The sequence below is a fragment of the Geotrypetes seraphini genome, chromosome 6, assembly GCF_902459505.1.
Source record: "Geotrypetes seraphini chromosome 6, aGeoSer1.1, whole genome shotgun sequence".
Lineage (NCBI taxonomy): Eukaryota > Metazoa > Chordata > Amphibia > Gymnophiona > Dermophiidae > Geotrypetes > Geotrypetes seraphini.
The window spans coordinates 252,290,413-252,311,936 of record NC_047089.1 but is presented as its reverse complement, the minus strand read 5'-3'; the positions used below and the strand labels follow the sequence as shown (position 1 = coordinate 252,311,936).

Genomic DNA, 21,524 nt, shown 5'->3' with positions numbered 1-21,524 from the left:
CAACCTTTTCGGATGGGGTCCTGTCTGCCATATTTTCAGCAAGTGGGGCTGAAAGGGGAAACATTTTCTCTCCCCCTTTCTTTCATTGATTGAGCTTTAAGCATAAGAACATAAGAATTGCCTAACTGGGTCAGACCAATGGTCCATCAAGCCCAGTGGCTTGCCCCGTGTCTTTCTCAATAACAGACTATGGACTTTTCCTCCAGGAACTTGTCCAAACCTTTCTTAAAACCAGCTACGCTATCTGCTCTTACCACAATGCATTCCAGAGCTTAACTATTCTCTGAGTGAAAAAATATTTCCTCCTAGTGCTTTTAAAAGTATTTCCCTGTAACTTCATCGAGTGTCCCCTGGTCTTTGGACATACTACTGACCACTGGAACACACTATGGGCTCTTATTATACACATTGGAAAAATCAGTACTTGTGACTTGCTCTGTGAATAAACACCCCCACATTCCCCTATTCAATACATATCTAGATGGCCCTAAAGCGGTGGTAAAGAGGTGTTTTGGAGTATGAATAACCCAGTGAGTAACATACAAACACTTGGTATTATACAGAGAAGATTGCTCATAATTGCACTTCTCAGGTGGATGTAATGACTCAACCTCATTCTTTGTCACAGGGCCAAAGCCAGTATATTAATCGACGGAACATTTACAAATATTTTGATGTGAAAGCAGAGCCATTTCGAATGTTGGTTTTGAATGCGATATTAGAAAGTTAAGCAATAAATCAGCAAAAAATTCTGAGCGCATCAGGCTTGGGAACAATCCTGCAGTTACATCAGGGCCACCCAATAACCAGGCAGATAATGAATTCCAAACTGCGGTTCTGCTCTGGGCAGGACACAGTCGATTATCTGCAGCTGAGAACAGAGAGAGGACAGAAACCATGCAACCCAGAAATCATGCAACCCATGACTTCAGAGCTCACCGAAACGAATTGAGACATAGGAATTAAAGCAGCTCAGCTTTTGAGAGCACTTAGGGACCTTCATTAGAAGCAGATGAGTTTCTACAATTCTTACCCTGGGTCAATAAAAGATGCCATAACTTGCAATTTGATTTTTTTCCAAAATGTCCAAGGATGCTTTAGTTTTGGATATTACCTGCCCTGGGCATTACATTAAACAAGTCTTTATAGACCACTTATAGCCTGGGTGGTTTACAATCAGATACTCAAGTATTTCTCCCTCTCTGTCCTGCTGGGCTCACAATCTGACTAACGTACCTGGGGCGATGGAATATTAGTGGTCACAAGGAGCAGGGTTGCCAGATTTGCCAATCGGAAAATCAGGACCCCTAAACCTGTCAGGTTCCGCCCATCCCTTGCCCCGCCCCCCACTGCCTACTCTTGCCAGTCAGGGTGAAAGTCCACGCATGCGATGTAATCCCGTGGCATCCGCGCATGCGTGGACTTCCTCCCTGCCCGATGCGATTTGAGGAGAAAAAGTGCCAGGTTTTGAAAAGCCGTCCGGAGAGGTCCTCAAAAGGAGGCCATGTCCGGTGAAATCCAGATGTCTGGTAACCCTAACAAGGAGCGGCGCTGCGATTGAACCCGCACTCTCCGGGTGCTCAGGCAGCAGCTCTAACCACTAGGCCATGCCTCCACTACACCGACTGCCTTATACAGCAAAAATTGGACTACAATTATTCCTCAAAGTTCCACTCGTACATTAAGATCATCGGACCACAAACTTCTCTATATTCCATCCCTAAAAGTCTTCTATTATACTCGCAAAACAAATTTCGCTATAACTGCCCCTACATTATGGAACTCACTTCCACAATACCTTCGCGACGAACAACAATTAGCCAAATTCAAGACAAATCTAAAGACTTTCTTATTTCGGGATGCTTTTAATCAAACCTAAAAAATTTTTTTCTTTTTTTTTTTTCTCCTTCTCTCTCTCTCTCTTCTTTTTTTCTTTCATCAGGCAAGCATCCATCATCTTCACGCCTCCCCTTCCCTTCGTTCAATCCCCCCCCCCACTTTTCCCATTTCTTCTATACAATGTAACTTTTTCCCTTCCTCCCCTATTACCCTCACTCTCCAGTACGTCAAGTCTTTGTCATCTATGTTTAATTTTAGATATCTTCATGCACATTCTACTACATTTAAATTCTTTATTAATTTTATTGTTAACCGGCCAGACATTTGTTTGATGGTCGGGATATTAAAAACTAATAAACTTGGAAACTTGGAATGGGATGCGCCACAGCCTCATGTGGTACTTTTTAAATGTAAGAAAGCTAAAAAGTGTTTTTTTGGAGGGGGCACATTCGCGATATTGAGTGCTAACTGATCAGCCCAGGAATAACGCGGGAGCCATTGCTGTTTACTGCCACAGTCATTTTTAAATGCACGAAATGGCCAACATCAGCACATGGCCATCATTGGGAGAAAGAGAAAACCAGCTGCAATAGAAATGGTCCTAGTGCACACATAAAAGGAAGCAAAGACCTACACAGTAGAGGTCTGCACGGAAACGGGGATCGCGGGAATCCCGCGGGTCCCTCGGGGGTCCGTGGGAATCCCCCCAAACCCATGGGACTCCCATGGGGGACCCCCCTCTGGCCCACGGGACTCCCACGGGGACACTCCTATGACCCACGGGACTCCCACGGGGATGGAAGGCTTTGGAAGCAGGGTTCGTCCATATAATATAATGGGCACGTCAGCCATAGTAAAAGAGGGGGTTTATAAGTTAATTACCTGAACAGAAAACAAAAAAGGGTTCCACCAAAGAGATTCCACAAGGAAAACAGCAGCGCAAACACAAAAGAAACTGTGGAATTGATGATCCTGTCAGAAGTAATTGCTGCTTTTTATGGGGACGGGCGGGGATGGAGGTAATTCCTTGTGGGGATGGGTGGGGACGGAGAGGATCCTGATGGGGACGGAGAGGATCCTGGAGGGTACGGGTCGGGATGGAGAGGATCCCGGCGGGGACGGAGAGGATCCTGGTAGGGACAGGTGGGGACAGAGAGGATCCTGGCGGGGACAGGTGGGGACAGAGAGGATCCTGGCGGGGACGGGTGGTGATGGGTGGGATTTCTGTCCCCGCGCAACTCTCTACTACACAGTATGCAATTCCCTTCTCCCTGGCATTTATCATACTGTATAGAATTGCCCACCAAGAACCCTTTTCTCCCAGTCTGTATCTCCTGGAAAACCTCACTGATTATATCAGGAATACTGTGATTTACCCTGAGAACCAGTGTTGTAATATTACAACATCACATTTAAGGCTACAAAATAAACCCTCCCCCATTTTTTTTCTTTTTAAAACTTCATGTACATTACTAATAGAACCTATTGTTCAGTTCTGCAACACCATTGGATGGTTGAATGTGTAAATAGGTCTGTTTATCTGGCCATGAAGTCATACAACCCTGTTGCCTGCTTTGGAGTAATGATGTCCATTCCCTCTGCACACCACTGGAGTACTTTCAGAAGTTTGTGACAGAAGATATGATCAACGCTCTGGCAGATAACACAAATCAGTATAGTTTTCAGAAGAAAGGATCATCTATAAACACAAACACAAAGGAAATAGAGCAGATGATTGGCATGTATCTGAAGATGGGTCTTGTCCAAATGCCTGGAGTCCGTATGTACTGGGAAGTAGACACAAGATACAGTCCTGTCGCTGATGTAATGTCACGAAACAGATTCCAGTCTCTGTTGACATCATTACATTTTGTGAACAATCTAACCGTGTCTGAGATGGAACAAAAAAGTGACAAACTCTGGAAACTCAGACCATGGCTTGATGCTTTCAGAGAGAAATGCCTAAAAGTGGTCCCTGAAGAACATAACTCTGTTGATGAAATGATGATCCCTTTCAGGGGGAAATTCAGCAGCATCAAACAGTACATGTGTGGCAAGCCAAACCCATGGGGGTTCAAGCTGTGGGCAAGGACTGGAATCTCTGGTATACTTTGTGATTTTGATGTGTACCAAGGCAGTGTGAATGGAATACGGGCAAGATCTGAACTTGGACTATCAGGGGATGTTGTGATGAAACTTGCTTCCACACTTCCACATAGTCACAACTACAAGATCTATGCAGACAACTTTTTCACCAGCATCCCATTGATAGTTAGGCTGCTGGATTGTGGAATTCATTACACAGGAACAGCCAGACAAGTGCGCCTTCCAAACTGTAATCTTGAGGATGAGAAAAGCTTGAAGAAAAAGGGAAGAGGAAGCTTTGATGTCAGAGTGGAGTCAAATCACAACATTTGTGCTGTGAAATGGTTTGACAACAGACAGGTTACACTTGTGTCTTCCTTTGCTGGCCCACAACCAGTGGAGAAGATTCAACGCTGGGACAAAACTGCCAAAAGATTTGTTGAAGTTGAGAGGCCTTATATCGTGGCTGCCTATAACAAATTCATGGGCGGAGTGGATTTGTTAGACTCATTTGCAGCAAAATACAAGTTTCCACTGAAGTCCTACCGCTGGTACCTTTACATCTTCTGGCACACCATTAACCTAGCTGTGATCAATGCTTGGCTCCTGTACAAAAGGGACTGCAAAGCTTTGGATATCCCAAAGAAACAGATGCTAAACAGGAGAATGTTTCAGGCCCAGTTGGCATCTTCTCTTATCCTGATCGGAACGGCTGGGTCAGTGTCAAAGCGAGGGCGACCATCTGCAAGCCCAGTTTCATCAAGAGGGGGCACCTTGACTTCCCAAAAGAGGCAGTTTACAGATGATGGAGGTTCTTCAGCTGCCATGACAGCCAAAAAGTCAAATGCACACCCTCCAAAGGAAGTTTGCAAGGACATGATTGGACATTTTTCCATCAAAGCCGATAGAGGACGGTGCCGACACTGTGCAAAAGGCTATACCAACACACTTTGCAGGAAGTGCAATGTTCGCCTGTGCTTTTCAGAGCAAAATAACTGTTTTTGGAACTACCATAACTGAATAAATGAACAAATAAAACATGCACATATAGGGCTCGATTCACAAAACCGTGCTATGAAGATAGCACAAGTGCTATTTCATAGCGTGGCCGTTTTTACCCGTATTTGCGCTAACATGAAATTTTTTGTGCAAAAACACGAAATTTCTTGATTACCGCTGATAGAAGTCAATGGGCGCTTCACAGGGAAAAATTTGCGTTTTTATATGATACTCATTTTTTGTATTAAATTGATAATAAAAATTACTTTTTTCTTTATTATACTATTGTTGTTGTGTATATACATAAACTTAGGTGGGTCTTTATAAGCTGTAAAGTACAAATAAACTTTTAATTATTCCTTACATGTGTTCAGAGAGAGAGTGACACTATTGAAATTCTGCTACCTTACAGGCCCAGCATTGCAATTTTACAACATCCTCTCCAAAAGTTACTAAAATGTCAAAATAAAAAAAAACACTGATTTAGGGATCACAAGCCTCCTATAACAACATGTGAACGTTCGAAAAAATTGTTTTACATTTTTTTCTATATTTGGGTCTCTGGGGGTTAAATGAACAGAACCCACTTGCTCAGGGGTAGATGCTAGAAGGGAATAAACACCCCCCCCCCCAACATGGCAGTGTGAGGCAGCGCAATCCCTATTAAGTAGAGTGGGGGGTTACCCCCTACCCCCCGTCAGAGCCCTTTAAAATACAGGTTTTCTTCAGCGTGATTAAGCCCTGCGCTCAATTGTCCGCGCTCGGTTGTCAAACACAAAATCAAGCTGCCCTGCTATTTGTATGCTACCTGATTCTGTGTTTGAGAATGATTTTTAGCCTGTAAGGGGGTGTTTGTACTTATCCCCTTCTAGCATCCACCCCTGATGCAGCACGAAGGTGAAACGTGGCCACGTCGGGCTCTGTTCGTTTAATAAATGGCACTATTCCTGATATATTTGCTCTGCTTTGTATTTTCTGCTTGTGTGTTTGCAAATTGTTGCCTCTTTTTGCTTGTTTTCCTAGTTCTAAGACTGTGTAGGGCGTATGAAAAGAATTTATACCTGGTTCTGGTCTAAGGGTTATTGCTTCAGGGATTCCATGCAGAGGATAGAGCCAGCGTATGCCATGGATTTCTCCCGTCTCTCGGCGACTGATACTGAAGGAAAATACCAGCAAAGTCAAGTTATTGATTGACAAAGATAATATACATCAATGTTTCAGGAATAAACAAAGACTTAACGAGAAGTAGATTACAGCATTACTATTAACCAAAAATTACCCCCCCCACCCCATTACAGAAATGTAGTGCTGTTTTTAGCGCCGGTCGCGGCGGTAACAGCTCATAGAATTCCTATAAGTGTCAGAGCTGTTACCGCCGCGACCGGCACTAGAAACCACGCTATGGTTTTGTAAAGGGGTTTTGTATTATGGCATTGGGTATTAAGGGCCCAATACAGTATAATCTCGTTATAACGGACTCGCTTATAACAGAACCTCGCCTATAGCGGACGAGGTCCGTTTGTCCCGGCCGTGCGCCATTATAAACATACAGAAAATCATCGCATATAGTGGACTCGCATATAACGGACAACCAATTTGGTTCCCAGAGCCGCTTTTAGCTTTCTTCGGCTATAACAGACATGGAGGCTCCGCCTACAAGGCGGGTGGCGTGCCGGTGATATAGTATCAAAATGCAGCCTGGAAGAAAATGACAGAGTATTTTTCTTTCCAGCACAGCACGATATAATGCTTTAGATTAGAACATCTTTTAGGGTTCTGGTTTTGCAATCGTTTCGTGCCGTACCAATGTTTTGCTGAATTTTGTTCTTGATATTGCCGATAGGCTTTTGTGCAGTAACTGTTGTTCATTGATTGAACGTTGTTTCAAGTTGACCTAAATAAAGTTTTTAAAAAATGCAACTCTGGATATATCAGACCGTTTTTCCGGGTCCCTTGAAGTCCATTATAACGAGATTATACTGTAGTCAAAAACTGAAGTACACTTATCCGGATAGCCATGGCTGCTCTCTGGCTATAAGGCTTCTGACCAGGATTATCTAATGATTTCTAGTGGCAATATCTATAATATAAGATGAATGGATATAGCCCATGTAACCCATCTGAACAAACTGAATTTCATTTAAAATTTGGGGGCAGATATTTGGCCGGCAGTACTGAGCGTCTTTTAGCCATCACCAGTGTTCCCTCTAAGCGGGCGGGTGTTGTGAGCAAACTTTTTTCACCGTGAGCCAAAAATATCGGGCGCCAGCAAGTTATGAGCCAACTCGCCCGATTCTCCTCTCGCCGCCCTGCCATCTGCCGTACGCCTCTTCCGATCGTGCGCTGTGACGAGAAACGTGTGCGCTGCGATGTAATATTTTGTGCGCCAGCGCACGCCAGCGCAGCTTAGCGGGAACACTGGTTCAAATGGTTTTATTTATTTCCCCAAATTTATTTTTGTTATACGCATTGAAAATATTTGATATTGCGTTTAAATCAAAATCTCAATAAACTTGAAACGAGTGCCCGTGAGATTGTGGGAGGGTTAAATACTCAAAACTTAGAAGTTTTTGCTACGCCAGCTTTCTGGTATCTTTACATACAGTGGCGTACCTAGCATATGTAACATCCGGGGCCCATCATTTTTTGGCACCCCCCCCCCCATCTGTAAGAAAAACATGATTTTTAGTAACAAACCACACGTCACACATGAGTACCTAGGAAAAGGCAGCATCTTACATATTGCAGTGAGCAGTACATCAATACACCCATTGTAAAACTAAACAAGCCAGACCAGCACAGATCAATCCTACACCGTCAATCCTAACAGAAAACCATGTCTTTCGAACACACAGAACACAGAAAACACCTTCGCCTAGTAAGGAATATGTAATCACAAACTAACCCCTCCCTCTTTTACAAAACTGTAGTGTGGATTTTAGCTACGGAGGTAACAGCTCTGATGCTCATAAAATTCTGAGCATCAGAGCTGCTACCACCAAGGCTGGTGCTAAAAACGCTTCACAGTTTTGTAAAAGGGGGGATAAAATAAAAATACATAGACAAAGGTTAAATTGAACCAGCTGGACTCTGCATACAATGCTTCACAGAAACAGTGACACATGTCTCCTAAAGCAATAAATAAATAGAAATTTTTTTCTACCTTTGTCTTCTGTGGTTTCTCCTTTCCTCATCTTCTTGTAACTCTCTTCCTTCCATCCACTGTCTGCCGTCTCTCTTCCCCTATATGGCATCTTCTCTCCTTCTATGCCCCTTCCAGAAACTGTATGCCTCCCCCTTCCATCTCTCCTTTCACCCCATTGGTCTGGCATCTCTCTCCTCGCCTTCCCTCTCCCACACCTCTCCTCATAGTCTGGTATCTCCCCTTCCCTGATTCTCTGGCATCTCTCTCCTTTCCTTTTCTTCCATCTTTCGCTCCCCCTCCATGCTCTCACATCTCCCCCTTCCTTTTCCCTTAGACTGGCATACCTTCCTCCTACGCTCCAAGCCCTGGCATCTCCTTTAATTCCCTCCCTCATCTTCCTTCTCCCTCCAGCTGGGTACCGCAACACTCTTCCCTGCAGCTCTGCACTTCCCCACAATTGCCATGCTTCGGTTCCTCTTCTTCCTTCCTTCCCCCCCCCCCCCCGCGGGACCCTGCGGCACCATCAACTCTTACTCCCTCTAATGTCGGCCCTGCAGCTCCAGACTTCCTCGCACCTTCTCCCCTCCCCCTTTGGATCGCTATTATTTTAAATGTTATAGCCGCGGAGCTGTATCCATCAGTGGAGATGTCTAACCTCGGCCTGCCCCGGAACTCTTACTGCAGCAGCCGCCCGTCTAGGCAGGAACAGGAAGTCACTGTTGCAGTAAGAGTTCCGGGGCAGGCCGAGGTTAGACATCTGCACTGATGGATACAGCTCCGCGGCTATAACATTTAAAATAATAGCGATCCAAAGGGGGAGGGGAGAAGGTGCGAGGAAGTCTGGAGCTGCAGGGCCGACATTAGAGGGAGTAAGAGTTGATGGTGCCGCAGGGTCCCGCGGGGGGGGGGGGGGGGAGGAAGGAAGGAAGAAGAGGAACCGAAGCATGGCAATTGTGGGGAAGTGCAATCCCCCCAATGCGTCCCCTTACCTTACCGACGCGTGTGTGCGCTGTGAAGAGAAACTTTGCGCTGCGATGTAATATTTTGTGCGCGAGCGCTGGCCAGCGCAGCTTAGCGGGAACACTGGCCATCACCAGTGTTATTTCCGGATATTCTATGCTAGGCCATGTCCAGACACCAGAACTAATATCTGGGTTTATGTCACCGGCTATCTCTTATGCGGTTATGAGCGATATTCAGCATTTAGCCACCTACAGATACGACTGACTTTTATATGGTCCGATTTGGCTGCTTAAACATAAGAACATAAGAAGTGCCATCTCCGGATCAGACCTTTGGTCCATCAAGTCCATCTTGTCCCCCCTCAGCTTCAGTCCATGTCCTCTTGGCCATGTCACAATCTCAGCTCTTGAATGTTGCTACTCTTTGGGGTTCTGGAATGTTGCTACTCCATTGTAACATCAGTGATGAGGTTGGTTCTGAGACACTGTGGAATGAGGCATTATAAGAACATAAGAACCGCCATCTCCGGATCAGACCTTCAGTCCATCAAGTCCGGCGATCCGCGCACGCCCAACCAGGTGTACACCTGGCGTAATTTTAGTCACCCATATCCCTCTATGCCTTTCGTAAGGAGATGTGCATCTAGTTTGCTTTTAAATCCTAGAACGGTGGATTCCGCAATAACCTCCTCCGGGAGAGCATTCCAGGTGTCCACCACTCGTTGTGTGAAGCAGAACTTCCTGATATTTGTCCTGGAATTGTCCCCCCCCCCTTATCTTCAGTCCATGTCCTCTTGTCTGTGTCACATTGGACATTGTAAATAATTTTTTTTTCTGCTCTATTTTGTCGAATCCTTTCAGTATTTTGAAAGTCTCAATCATGTCCCCTCGCAGTCTCCTTTTCTCAAGGGAGAACAATCCCAGTCTCTTAAGTCGTTCCTCGTGTTCCAAGTTCTCCATATCTTTTATTAGCTTTGTTGTTCGTCTCTGCATCCTCTCCAGCAGTTTTATATCCTTCTTTAGGTTGGGAGACCAATGTTGGACACAGTCTGACCATTGCCCTATAAAGCGGCATTATAACTTTCTCCGATCTACTCGTGATTCCTTTCTTTATCATGCCTAACATTCTATTTGCTTTCTTTGCCGCTGCCACGCACTGTGCCGATGGTTTCAGGGTAGTAATTGGTTAAGTATCGCTGAATATTAGTGGATAGCCCTGCACAGGTGATTTAAGCAGCTCTGAGACAGTTATATCACTTTGAATATTTATAGATCCTGCTTTTCGCTACTAAGATCCAAGGTAGGTTACATTAAAAGAATTTTAAAAATAAACCATTAAATGTAATTAAAAGTATTCATATTTGGCCTTTCCAACAGACCAACAAAAAAGGCAAGGGAGGTGTCTTTTCAACCAAAATGGGACCATTAAAAAACAACTGATCATTGGTTGAAAAGACACCTCCCTTGCCGTTTTTGTTAATCTGTCATATCCCAAGGCGAGGTGTTCTTCTGTCTGCCTGTCTACCTTTCCACCTTTCCAACTGAGAAATTTCAGACTATGGGGCTCACTTTCAAAAAAAATAAAGACGTCCAAAAAAGGACATAAAGTGGCACTTGGATGTTTTAATCACCAAAATGTTCAAGTGTCGATTTTCGAAGCTAAATTATTAGATGTCTTGGAGGGCATTCACTTTCCAGGACATCTAAATGTAAGAGGCGTGTTTTGGGCAGGCCCTGGGCGGGCTCAGCACTTGGACGTCTTGCAGGGATAATCAAACCTTTTTCTAAGACGTCCAGGGGGTCATTTAGACATTTGGAGTTAGACCTGTTTTCAAAGCGTCTGTGCCAAAAAGGTACCCAACCTGACCGGATGGCCATTGGAGTGATGGAAGCATGCCCCCCCCCCACACACACACACTCCTCCAGTGGTCGCTGACCCCCTCCCACCCTCCTAAGATTGTTTACTCTTTCCAAAAATACTAGGACTAGGGACATAGAATGAAGCTATTAAGTTGCAGATTTAAAATAAATGGGAGACAATATTTCTTCATTCTATGTGGAACTAACTCTGGACTTTGTTACTAGAGAATGTGGTGAAAGCACAGCGCTGTGTACATATGCAGTGCTCTAGAAATAATTAATAGTACTAGTAGCTTAGCAGGGTTTAAAAAAGGTTTAGATAATTTATTAAAAGAAATGTCCATAAGCCAACATTAAGATGGACTTGGGAAAATACATTGCTTATTCTTAGGATAAGCAGAATAAAATTTGTTTTACCAGGTACTTGTGACTTGGGGTGGCCACTGTTAGATATAGGATATTGGAGTTGGTGGACCTTCGGTTTCTCCCAATATGGCAACTCTTATGTTCTTAATGTGGTGGGGGAGAGGAGGTACTTTGAGCACCACCATAACCAGAATGAGTTTAAAAAGAGTGAGAGCAGCTTTTCAACTAGCTCAGGATCACAAAGTTAGGGACTTAAGTATCTTCAAAGTATTCTGGCAAAGTGGGGAAGTAAGAAAATCCTGATGGAGAGGGTGTCATAAAGGTGGAAGTAGCCAAGATGGATGTTAATAAAAAGCGGACAGATAAAATGGATTCCAATTTACTTTTATCAGCTGCTAGACAGATCATGAATAAAAATAAAAAATTAATTTTCAATCTGAAAAAATCAGATCATGTCACTCTTATTTTTTTTTATCGGAAACTGCGCTGGCTTCTGACTGAAGCCAGGGTCATTTTCAAATTTGGATTATTATGTGATAAGGTGTAGCTCGGCCTCACTGCAAATTATCTGAGGATCACTTTGAACTGGCTTTATCAAAATGGTCTCAACGCCTCGTAATATAAGAACATAACATAAAAACATAAGCATGGCCTCTGCCGAGTCAGACCAGGGGTCCATCATGCCCAGCAGTCCGCTCCCGTGACGGCCCCCCCAGGTCCATGACCTGTAAGTGATCTTATACCTAAAACATTCTATTCCTTAATGCTTTAATATCCTGTATGGTAACCCTCTAACTATACCCTTCAATCCCCTTTTCCTTCAGGAAATCATCCAATCCCATTTTGAAACCCAAAATCGTACTCTGCCCTACCACCTCCTCTAGTGCCCATTCCAGGTGTCCACCACCCTCTGAGTGAAGAAGAACTTCCTAGCATTTGTTTTGAACCTGTCTCCTTTCAATTTTTGCGAATGCCCTCTTGTTTTTGTTGCCCCCGCTAGTCTGAAGAATTTGTCCCTCTCTACCTTCTCTATACCCTTCATGATCTTATAAGTCTCTTATCATGTCCCCTCTAAGTCTCCGCTTTTCCAGGGAAAAGAGCCCCAGCTTCTCTAGCCTTTCAGCATACGAAAGGTTTTCCATGCCTTTTATCATCCTTGTTGCTCTTCTCTGGACCCTCTCGGGTATCGCCATATCCTTCTTAAGGTACGGCGACCAGTATTGAACGCAGTACTCCAGATGCAGGCGCACCATCGCCCGATACAGTGGCAGGATAACTTCCTTCGTTCTGGTAGTGATACCTTTTTTGATTATGCCCAACATTCTATTCGCCCTCTTTGAGGCCGCTGCGCATTATGCTGCCGGCTTCATTGTCCTATCCACTAAAACCCCCAAGTCCTTTTCCAGTTTGCCTTCTCCCAGTACCATCCCCCCCATCGTGCAGTTATACATCGGGTTTCCTTTCCCTATGTGCAAGACTTTACATTTCTCCACATTGAAGCTCATCTGCCACTTGTCTGCCCACTCACTCAGTTTACTTCACTTTTCTTTCTATTAAGGAATGTTGATATAAAAAATAGTTTGATAGGTTATTTTCATTTCAGGCAACAGTCAGAGACAAGGAATTTAGAGCCAGATTCACTAACCTACACGATGGGGCCCGATCCAGACAGGTCTGGCAAATTTTGCACAACTTAATATACAGATGGGGGCGATCGGAGGAATGTACCCATCTGCAGGCACAGATCGCTGTTGTGCGACCCGTAGATGGTCTGCGCATGCCTGTCCGAGACACGAACCTTTATTTTTTAAACTTTAAACATTTTTCATTTTTAGCCCTGCGAGCCCGTGGTTTTAACCCGCTTGAAACCCGTGGAAAGGCAGGAGAGATTCAGGGAAGGGCAGGAGAACGGTGATGTGGCAGGAGAGATTTGGGGAACATCAAGGCAGTGCAAGGCGGCATTTGTGGGGAAGATTGGGGCAGAGCAGGGCGGCATGTGGGGTGAGCAGCAGGAGAGAAGAAGCGAGGCAGAGCAGGGTGGCATTCGTGGGGAAGATCGGGGTAGAGCAGGGCAGCATTCGGGGCAAGCAGGCAGGAGAGATTGCAGAGCAGGGCTTCCAGTCGGAAAGACATTTCCGACTGGTCCCCAGCAGTCGCTTCTTCAGTTGATCGTCCAGCCCAGTCGGATCGGATTGATTGTGTTGTGAATTGCGTTCCTGCCTACTTTGCATGCGTTTCTCCTCATTTGCAGGCATGGATTCGAAGCGGATCGCAGGAGAGGTAAGTGAATCAGGCCGGAGGGAAATTTGGTCGTAAAGGGGGTCGCAAACCGATCGGTACACGATCGGTTTGATTTGTGAATCTAGCCCTAAGTCGGTTAATATCCAATGCTGTATCATATAAACATTTCAGAAAACTCTTGAAAACTTGTTTATTTGATAAATTTTTCTAATATAAGATTAGGATTTAACAATCTGTTAGTCTGTTGTAATTCCTGAGACTGTCTCAGATTCTTAAACTGTGAACTGCATAGAACTAAATAAGGTTATGAAATTTCCAATAACAATGCAATGTAATGTTTCTAAAATACTAGTGGAGCTGGGTAGGTACCATATTTTTCACTCCATAAGATGCCCTTTTTTTCCCCCCAAAAGTGGGTGGAAAAGTGGGTGCGTTTTATGGAACAAATACAATTTTTTATACATCTCCCCCCTGCCCCCCAGTACCTTTTTTAAAATGCCGGTGGTCCAGCTTGGTCTCCCCTCCCTCGCTGGACGGCTTCCTCCTTTCTTGCTGCAAAGCAGCGCATAAGACAGGAGTGCGAGTTTTTTGTTCCTGCCTGGTCCCACGCCGCTCCCTGAATGGTTGACGTCAGTTCTCGCAATTCATGGGACCAGGCAGGAAGCAAAAAGCTCATACCTTATGCTCATACCTTATGTGCTGCTCTGCATCAAGAAAGGAGGCAGCCATCCGGCGAGGGAGGGAAGACCGCGCTGGACCACCGGCATTTTAGAAAAGGTACTGGGGGACTGTGGGCTGCCTACCACCATATGCACCTACATGTAGAGGAAGAAAAACCAAGAAAAAAAATTCTGAACCAAATTTTTTTTTTCTTGGTTTTTCCTCCTCTACACATAGGTGCATCTTATGGTCAGGTGCGTCTTATAGACCAAAAAATATGGTATGTAAGTCCATAAAATTGTAGCACCATTATTTGAATCACTCAATCATAAATAAAATGGGACTGAGCGATTCAGATAATGGGTTCTTGTGACTTGCATGAGCCATAGTTGGGCGATAGGTTACCAGACTTAGGGCTCCTTTTACAAAGGTGCGTTAGGGCCTTAACGCGCGGAATAGTGCACTAGCCGCTACCGCCTCCTCTTGAACAGGCGGTAGTTTTTCGGGTAGCGCGCACCATAGCACGCGCTAATCTGGTGCGTGCGCCAAAAACGCTAGCGCACCTTCGTAAAAGGAGCCCTTAATGTTTCAAATAAATGAAAGAAGATTAAAAAAACCTCTGGAAACAAAAACATAAGTAAAAATATTTTAAGTCCACAACTCTGGTCCTTCTTTAGTGTTTCTTCACATCGTACGAAGTCTGCTAATGTGTGACGTTTCAAATGAAGCGCTGGCATCCTCCGCCTCAGTGCAATAATTACCTCTTTGGATCACCATCTAACTCTTCAAGGTTCTCATACTCCCAGTCTTTGTCGTTTTGCTTGACCATATGGATCACCACCAGGGCTTCGTACAATGTCATGGATTGAGGAGAAAACATCACGGGGATGTCCAGTTTTTCTTTGGGCTTTAAGGGGATTTCTGCAGGACAGGTAAAAGCTTATTACTGAGATGGAAACTGCTGAGCTTCTTCGTTGCAGTCACAGATAACAAATTGGTCCAAATCAGCTTTTCTTAAAGAAACAAAAGTCGTTCCTTAGTGCACAATCTATGTTTTTTAAACAGTGAAATAATAGCTTTTCTAAGCAAAATGTGTCAGATAGCTAGAAATGGAATGCGTGACAAATAATCACATTTCTCAGTGTCAAGCAGTTTAGATGTTACGCCTAATGTACAGTTTTCATGATGGGAACTTGCTTGGTTTTTGACCCCCATCGCCTCCTCTTATGGCCTTTTCACACATCTCTATTTTCTTTTAAGTGCGTGTCACACAAAAATATAAGCGTCAAGAGGTCAATCCATCTGTTTGCACCAGGTAGTAACAAACAGGAAATGACATCACAGATGTTCCCACTACTTTCAGCTGAACATCTATGATGGTAAAACTTTGAGGAGCCAGCAGAGAAACCCTTCTTTCCCTAGATCAGTGTATCGCAAACTGTGTGTTGCGGCGAGGTTCCAGGTGCTGCGAGACGCCGGCTGACTGCTTACAGGACTTGTCTCTCGCAGCGAGAGGCACATCCTGTAGGCAGTCAGCCAGTGCCTCTCCTCCTCGCCACACTTCTCCTCCTCCAACACCCCCCACCGGCGCAATAGCAGCAGGCTCTGTGCATGTTCGTACATCGACGTGATGACATCACGCATGCACATGACATCATCTCATCAACATCCGCGCATTTCTGGATGCCCTCCAGCCGCAACACTGAGTTTCGTGTGCCACTGCTGCAGGAACTGCCCTAGATGGTTGAAGATTCACTTAGACCCATGACCACTCAAATAGCTAGGGTAGGTGAAGGTCATCAATCCTTGCTAACTGTTGTTCCAGCCTTCCTAATCTTCATTTTGAAGTTCCTTTAAATACTTGTGGCAAGAGAATTGCTTAAGTAAAGATCATCTACTGCTTCTTGAAGCAAGTCTTGCAGTAAAAGCCACAGGATCTTAGAGATCCTCTTGCGAGACTGGCTCCATGAGAGCAGGTGAGGATGGTCACCTGAGAAACTCAAAACGTAGATTAAGAAGCAGAGGGGTTTCACTTCTACTTGTGTTGGCATGGATTCCCACCAATACAGGAACTACCAGGTATTAGAAGATTAGGGAGGGGGAAAGGAACTAGAGCAGGGAAAGAAGGCTGGGTGAGGTAAGAAAAGGGGATAGGATGAGACTGGGGAGAGAGGAAGAGAGGAGTTGAGAGGTAAAATGAGTGAGGTGAAATGGGCAAAGTGTGCCCCACATACCATCCCCTCGTTTACCACTAACTTCCTTCATACCCTAACAAACATATCTACCCCCACCCCCTAAAAACACCCACATTCCCCAACCACCCTTGAAAGCTGCTGCCATTTTAAAGCAGTCCCGTGTTGACAGGAGCAAGTGGGAATAACTTCTGGTCATTTATCACTATTAAGGATTCATCAAGAATGGACTGGGAGGCCATGGGTGGGAGGCAGCCTACTTTACTCTATCTTTGGAGGGTGGGTGGGGATTAAGACAGAGGGGATGTTTTCTGTTCCAGAGGGGATGGGAGGAAGGCTGGGGATGTGGGGGGCAGCTAGTGTTGCTACCCATAAGGTAACTAGGCACCGGCTGATATTCAGATCAGTAGCCAGTTACTTTTCCTGTATAAAGTTAGGAAAGCCTTTTTTCTGTCTTACCTTTATGAGGGTTCCTAGCTAGTTATCAGGCTGAATATTGGCACTAACCAGCTAGGTTGCCACTTTGCCCAAAACTCCACCCCTACCTCAAAGCTAACCTCTCCAGGTACGGGTTGCTGAATATTGCTACTTAGCCTCAGATAAGCAATCTCCTGGCTGTTTAAATTGCTTTCAATATCCACTCTCATATATTTAGAACTGCAATGCATTTGCCTAGATTTACGAGCCTAAATTATGGGCAGGGGAGACAGAAACATTAGGCTCTTACCTCGATAATCATCTTTCTTGTAGATGTGTCTAGTAGTTCTGAACCCGCAAGTTGCTTGCAGAATTTTACAACTCCACCTCCTTCCCAGTAGGCTTGCTCCTGCCCCCTCAGTTTGTCCAAAAGCAGTCAAGAACCACAGTAATGGAAGACATCACCGGAAGGTGAGCAACGAGGAGAACTCCCCAACACTATACCTCTGTTTTGCTCTGAAACAAGTATACATCAACCGGCACTAACATTTATGGAGCTCATAGCTACTCGCATGTCCTAATAGTGGGGATTCCCAGGGGTCTGTGCTGGGACCGCTGCTTTTTAACATATTTATCAATGATCTGGAGATGGAATGACTAGTGAGATAATTAAATTTGCTGATGACACAAAGTTGTTTAAAGTTGTTAAATCACAAGAGGTATGTGAAAAATTGCAAGAGGACCTTGTGAGACTGGAAGACTGGGCGTCAAGATGGCAGATAATGTTTAATGTGAACAAGTGCAAAGTGATGCATGTGGGAAAGAGGAACCCGAACTATAGCTAGGTGATGTTGGGTTCTGTGTTAGTCACTGCCCCAGGAAAAGGATCTATGTGTCATTGTTGAGGATACATTGAAACCCTCAGCTCAATGTGCAGTGGCTGCTAAGAAAGCAAATACTGGAGTCTAACAAAGATGGCGGCCTGAATGCGTTTGGCTAAACGCTATCGTGCCTTCTTACAATTTTTATGGTGAAAAGGAAATCCAAGATCTGGGTATTCCCTCTGGAACCCAGGCCACAAACAAATTTACCTGGTCCGATGGACGCGTTCATCACACGGGAGCCCAAAGGAGAGCTGGCGGAGATGACCTCGGCGCGAAGTGGAGGCATGTTGGAAGGTCCTCACACTTCTTTCGAGAAAACCAGCTTATCGCCAGAAGAACGAAGAATGCTTGCCCAGCCACTCTCCCGGCCCATGTTGCAAGAAATGGAGAGTGAGGGGAGTTTAGCAGCTGCGAAGACGAACAGGAGGAAGAACTTGCAGTGAGGAAAGTTTCAGTTGCTTCAGTGTCATCTTTGCTTCCTGCTGGGAACCTTGGAAATGGTAGGAGAGGTGCACAAATCACCGCTGAAAATATTTCCTTCAGGTACTGTGGAACCCAAAGATATGGAATTTAAATGTTCTTTAACTCCATTGCTCAAACCACCGGTTATTGATTTAAATTCAATTTGGGAAGCTATTTCTAACTTACAGCTATCCCTGGGAACTCAGATGCAAATGCTAACAACTAATTGTTCTGGGGTACTATCCGAGACATTAAAGTTACAACAGAGAGTGGACAAACTAGAAAATAAAGTGTTGGATCAGGAAAAAAAGCTTGAGGTTTTGGGAGCACAAAATCAGCTCCTAATAAAGGAAAATGGGAAGATCAACTTTAAGATGGAAGTGATGGAACTTAAGATTGATTAATTTTCCTAAACTATCTAGAGTTTCAGCGTCAGACATGTTCAAACGATATCTTCTGGAGGTTCTGAAAGTCCCACAGAATTCTTTTCCACCCATTTTGAAAATTTAGTATATTTCCTTGGAAAAGAAGAAGACTCCGGAAGACCACAATTAAATGTATTGGACTTATCGCTCTTTTTTATGATGGAGCTGCTCTTTCCCACTGTCTTGTCGGGCAGCGGCGGATGGTACTTAAGGCTCTCCTTCTGGCTAAGAAGGCTATTTTGGTTACCTGACGGGTACCACATGCTCCCTCCTTCTCTCAGTGGCATATGTCACTTTATCAATTAGCTCTTTTGGAACGGAGGGCAGCGGGGACGCATGATGAGAGCCTGTGGACTAAATTTCAGGATGTGTGGGAGGGGTACTGGCTTTCCCTCCCACATCGGGAGAGGAGTCTCTTGTTAAATTGTTAAACTGCTCAACCCTTGAGCTGTGTCCTTATTATAGGGGGATTGGGTGTTGTCTCGTTCTCTTTCTCTTTTTGCCTTTCTGGCCCTGGGGGGGGGGGGGATTTTCGCTTTCTTATCTTGCTTCTTTGGTCTCTTTTTCATTATTCTAGGGGGTGTTTTCCTTCTCTTTTTCTCTTCTTTGGATTTGTTTCTTCTTTTTCTCTTCTTTTCTAGTCTTGTCTGACTGCCGCACGGGTTGGGGGGGGGGGGGGGGTTTGGGATGATGTTGGGTTTCTAGTCTTTGTGCTCTGTTCTTTGGGTGAGCTGTTTCTGGTTGGGGAGGGCTGGTGTGGGTCATTGTAAAATCCTGTATTGGGTGTGTTCTGCGTTCTTGATATCTGCTTCCTGCTATGTTGCTGTTCTGTGTTGGTAGCCTGCCCTATTTGGGTGGAGAATTTGGCTTTGCGGATCTGTTGTTGCTCTTTATTGTTCTGTATCTGGTTGGTTTGCCCAATAAAGAAATATTATACAAAAAAAAAATAAAAATGTATTGGACTTGACAAATTTACTTGAAACATCAGAGTTAGAAGAAATTAGTGTGGCAACATTCTATTCAATTAGCACTTGATTCAGATAGAGTGGTTATTAAAAATGTTTTTTTTAAGTATAAAGATGTTACATTTCTGAATAAAAAAATTTGAATGTACCCAGACGTCTCTAGAATAACACAAGGGTGGTGGATGCCTGGAATGCGCTCCCGAGAGAGGTGGTGGAGAGTAAAACTGTGACTGAGTTCAAAGAAGGGTGGGATGAACACAGAAGATTTAGAATCAGAAAATAATATTAAATATTGAACTAAGGCCAGTTACTGGGCAGACTTGCACGGTCTGTGTCTGTGCATGGCCGTTTGGAGGAGGATGGGCAGGGGAGGGCTTCAATGGCTGGGAGGGTGTAGATGGGCTGGAGTAAGTCTTAACAGAGATTTTGGCAGTTGGAACCCAAGCACAGTACTGGGTAAAGCTTTGGATTCTCGCCCAGAAATAGCTAAGAAGAAAAAAAAAAATAAAAAAATTTAAATTGAATCAGGTTGGGCAGACTGGATGGACCATTCGGGTCTTTATCTGCCGTCATCTACTATGTTACAAAAAAAGAGGAAACAATTTTTGCTTTTGAGACCCCAGGGGCTCCTTTTACGAAGCTGCGTTAGGGCATTCACGCGCGGAATAGCGCATGCTAAATTGCCCCGCACGCTAGACGCTAACGCCAGCCCTGAGCTTGCGTTAGTTCTAGCCGCGTGGCGTGCGGTAATATCCTGCGTGTGCTAAAAGCGGTAGTGCACCTTCGTAAAAGGAGCCCCAGGTTTTAAAATTGGGAGCAACTTTTGAATTAAGATTTCCATGCAAATGTTTGGTCCATTTTAAAAGAATTAGGTACATTTTCTTGATTCCACACAGTTATCCAGCTGTCTTAACTCTTCCCCCTGCCCCCCCCCCCCTCCCTTGTAAATTCCCCTCAAAACTCTCTTCCTCTTTTGCTACTTCATTCTCCTCAAAGTCCCATCCATGTAAACAACTCCCTAAATTATAATTCTCCTGGACTTGTCCAGTTATTTTTATTTTTTTTCTTCTTTTGCAATTCAAAAATCCTAAATTGTATTCTCCTGGAAGTGTGCAATTTCCAACTTGCTCTATTTGATCATATTCTTTGGCACCCTTTGAATGATGGGTGACTACTTGTTATTGCGGCCATGCCTTCTGGTTTTAAAGAAATCCCTTTCCTGGATTCAGTTCTCAGCTGTCTCATCTACAGCCATAGTTTACATGAGCCAACCAACTGCAGACATTTGAACATATGGCTAATTTTTACAAATGGGTTGTTCTGCTTGGAAATTGTTAAGTAATACATCTCACAGCAAAATTATGCAAATGCAAGAATGACAAATGCAAGTATGAAATGCTGCTGAATATTTATCCTGTTGTAACTTAAGAATAAAATACTTGTTTCTATAAAGAACAGATTAGTCCAAGAATGTAGCCATGCCTGGAGAATAAAAGATTGAGCTGTCTCCCATCCATTTTGTACATTTTCAAGTCTTGTCGCTGTCTTTCAATAATTAAGAAACAGCATGGCAAATATTCGGAAGCACATACAATCACTGCCTGGCTGGCCCGGAATGTCCTCTCCGACGTCAGAATTGGCGTCAGGAAGAAGGCTTCTGGGCGGCAATTAGCAGCAGCAGCAGGGAGGTAAGGAGAGCAGCAGCGCCAGTGGACTGGGGGGGGGAGGGGGTTGAATCGAGCACTGGAGGGAGGCTTTTTTTCTTTTTGAGCGGCAGGGAGGGATAGGAAGCGATCACCTGTCCCGTTGGCTCCGCGCACAGTTATGGGACACTGTCCCTAAACACGAGACATTTTGGCATCCCGAAGCTGTGTGTGGGGACAATTGGACAGGGATCTAAAAACGGGACCGTCCCATTCAAAACTGGACATATGGTCACCTTAGGTATCAGTGCCACTAATCACACAATCAGTGCTTCTCAACCCTCTCCCGGAGGCATACCTACCCAGTCGGGTTTTTAGG

The 21,524-nt window shown here is 44.6% G+C and overlaps 1 protein-coding gene across 2 annotated transcripts in view; it reads right to left on the bottom strand.

Moving 5' to 3' along the window:
• Positions 1–21,524, bottom strand: part of CFAP47 (cilia and flagella associated protein 47) — a 1,062,207-nt gene that overhangs the window by 136,123 nt on the left and 904,560 nt on the right. For both annotated transcript variants that reach the window (XM_033947561.1, XM_033947559.1), the window contains exons 58-59: positions 14,919–15,078; positions 5,985–6,079 (exon numbers count right to left, since the gene is read on the bottom strand). In XM_033947561.1, the coding sequence (XP_033803452.1) occupies positions 5,985–6,079; positions 14,919–15,078 (255 nt within the window). The remainder of the gene's footprint in view (positions 1–5,984; positions 6,080–14,918; positions 15,079–21,524) is intronic.